The sequence below is a fragment of the Eimeria acervulina genome, genomic scaffold (genome assembly GCF_000499425.1).
Source record: "Eimeria acervulina Houghton genomic scaffold, Eah_scaff1336, whole genome shotgun sequence".
NCBI lineage: Eukaryota > Apicomplexa > Conoidasida > Eucoccidiorida > Eimeriidae > Eimeria > Eimeria acervulina.
This window is the reverse complement of record NW_013549270.1, coordinates 5,001-7,531: the sequence shown is the minus strand read 5'-3', so window position 1 is coordinate 7,531 and position 2,531 is coordinate 5,001. Positions and strand designations below refer to the sequence as shown.

Sequence of the window (2,531 nt, the reverse complement as noted above, 5' to 3'; positions counted from 1 at the left end):
AAGCAGCAGCTTTTTGTTTTTTGCTGTTAGTGTTTGTACTTGCAGTAAAGGTAGTATGGGCGTTATTGGTGTGTATAGGGAGCTACATTTAAATTATTAAATAATAATTAATCTTTTAATAATTTAAATCATTTACTCTGCAGTTATTACCCTAAAGAGCTTCAACTGAGCCTCTTCTAAGTCCGACTAGCAGCAGCAACAGGAGCAGCAGCAACAGCAGCAACAGAAACAGCAGCAGCAACGGCTGCAGCAACAGCTGTAGCAGCGGGTGTTATAGGGGGTCTTCTGTAGGTCTACATCTGCATGAGAGATATATGAGTTTGTAAATATAATATAAATTTTGATAAATATTTATAATTATATTTAAAATAATTCTAAAGACAACAAATTATTCATTAAACAAATCTAAAGACCTCAAAGGAGCCGACGCACTGCCGAGAAATGTGCAGCAGCAAGCCCCACTAGAATGAAGTGTCTGTGCTGCAGTTTAAATATTTTAAATATTTAATATAAACTAACTAATTTATTAATTAATTAATTTAAAACCAAACACAAATATCAACGTGCTGAAGCCGTGGACGACAGACTCAACGAGCTGCCTGTACACCCGAAAGGCATGCGTGTGTATAACAGCAGCAGCAGCAACAGCAGCAGCAGCAGCATCGTTTCATATTTCTTGCAGCCCTCAAACCTTCTCACGTTATCTCTTGCTGTCTAGCAGTCATCATTTGCCTCAGACAGGAGCAGCAGCAGCAGCAAACGTTGCTGCCGCTGCCGACACCGCAAGGAAGCAACAGCAGCGCCTCTTGCATGCGCTCTTCGTCTTCGATGGAGATTCATTTCGTGCTGCTGAGGGAACTGCAGCAGCAGCAGCAGCAGCAGCTACCGGCAGCAAACGAATTAAACAAACCTTAAGCAGAAGCAAGCAAGTCATAGAAATAAGAAACCTCAAGCTGCATATACACCCCAAATGCGCATGCATGCAGCAGCTACTGCAGCAAACTGCTCTCCCTCATGGACGCGGAGCAGCAACGAGGTTTCCGATCCCTGCCATTCCTGCAGCAACAGCAGCAGCAGCAGCAACTGCGCCTCCAGCTGCAGCAGAACCCGCTGCAGCAGCAGCAGCAGCAGCAGCAACAGCAGCAGCAGCATAAGAGTTACATTAACAGCTGGCAAAAGCCTCAGCAAATAGAGATGCTTGCGCCCATAGGGCAGCACACGGGCCTGCTCCCAACTAATCTGCATCATCATCATCAGCAGCAGCAGCAGCAGCAACTACAGCAGCAGCAGCAACAGCAGCAGCAGCAGCAGCAGCAACAGCCTCTGCTGCTGTTTAAGGGGCTCGCTCCTGCTGCTTTTTCCTCCTCCGTCCAGCCGGCCCAGGCTGTGCTGCAGCAGCAACAGCAGCCGCAACTACAGCAGCAGCAACAGCCGCAGCAACAGCAGCAAAGCCACTGGGCGCAACTGCAGCAGGAGCAGCAGCTGCGGCTGCAGCAAATCAGGCGGATGCAGAAGCACGTCGAAGAGCGGCATCTTCAGTTGAGGGAGGAGTTAAGACAAACGCAGAACCAGTCGCAGCGTTTGCTGCTGCAGCAGCAGCAGCAGCAACTGCAGCAGCAGCAGCAACTGCAGCAGCAGCAGCAACAGCAGCAGCAGCTGCTGCTACAGCAACAGCAGCAGCAGCAGCAGCAGCAACAGCAGCAGCAACACTTTGGACAGGCATCGGGGGGGACTTCGTCTCCCTTACCTCAACTAGGATTTATACACGCACGTCAGCAGCAGCTGCTGCAGCAGCAACAGCAGCAACTGCTGCAGCAGCGGCAGCTAGAGCAGCAGCAGCTACAGAAGCAGCAGCTGAAGCACCTAAGAGGACCTGCAGCAACTCCACAGAATATTACGCAGGCGAGGAACGCCCCTATGGCTGAGCAGCAGAAGCTGCTGCAGCAGCAGCAGCAGATGCAGCAGCAGATGCAGCAGCAGCAGCAGCAGCAGCAGACGCTGCGGCGTTCAGGTTCCCGTTATCTTGGCTCTGGGAACCCAGCAGCAGCAACAACAGCAGCAGCAGCAGCAACAGCAGCAGCAGCAACAGCAGCAGCAGCAACAGCAGGTTGCAATCCATCTTCCGCTGCAGCAGCTGCACGTGCAGCAGCAGCTGGAGATCCAGCATCAGCAGCATCATCAGCTGCAACAGCAGCAACAGTAGCAGCAACAGCAGCAGCAGGTCACGGAGGATGGCTGCCTCAAGAGCTACCGCGAAAGCAGCAGAGCCGTCAGTACACCCCAACACGTGCTGAGATGCTGCAGCAGCAGCAAAACCAGCAGCAGCAGCAGCAACAGCAGCAGCAACAGCAGCAGCAGGTTCAGGCGTTGCAAGCGGAACATCAAATCCGCATCGGGATGCAGCAGCAGCAACAGCAGCAGCAACAAAAGACAAGACAGCAGCAGCACCAGCAGCACCTCAACAACGAACAAGGCCAGCAGCAGCAGCTACAGCAGCAACTACAGCAGCAGCAGCAGAAGCAGCAGCAGCA

The 2,531-nt window shown here is 52.0% G+C and overlaps 1 protein-coding gene across 1 annotated transcript in view; it reads left to right on the top strand.

Annotated features, from left to right (window-relative positions):
• Positions 1-1,014: 1,014 nt before the first annotated feature.
• EAH_00058680 (hypothetical protein, conserved) overlaps positions 1,015-2,531 on the top strand; it is a gene marked incomplete at both ends in the record, with an annotated part of 6,404 nt that continues 4,887 nt past the window's right edge. Inside the window, one exon of the mRNA XM_013393641.1 lies at positions 1,015-2,531. This exon is cut by the window's right edge and continues 619 nt beyond it. Within this exon, the coding sequence (XP_013249095.1) occupies positions 1,015-2,531 (1,517 nt within the window).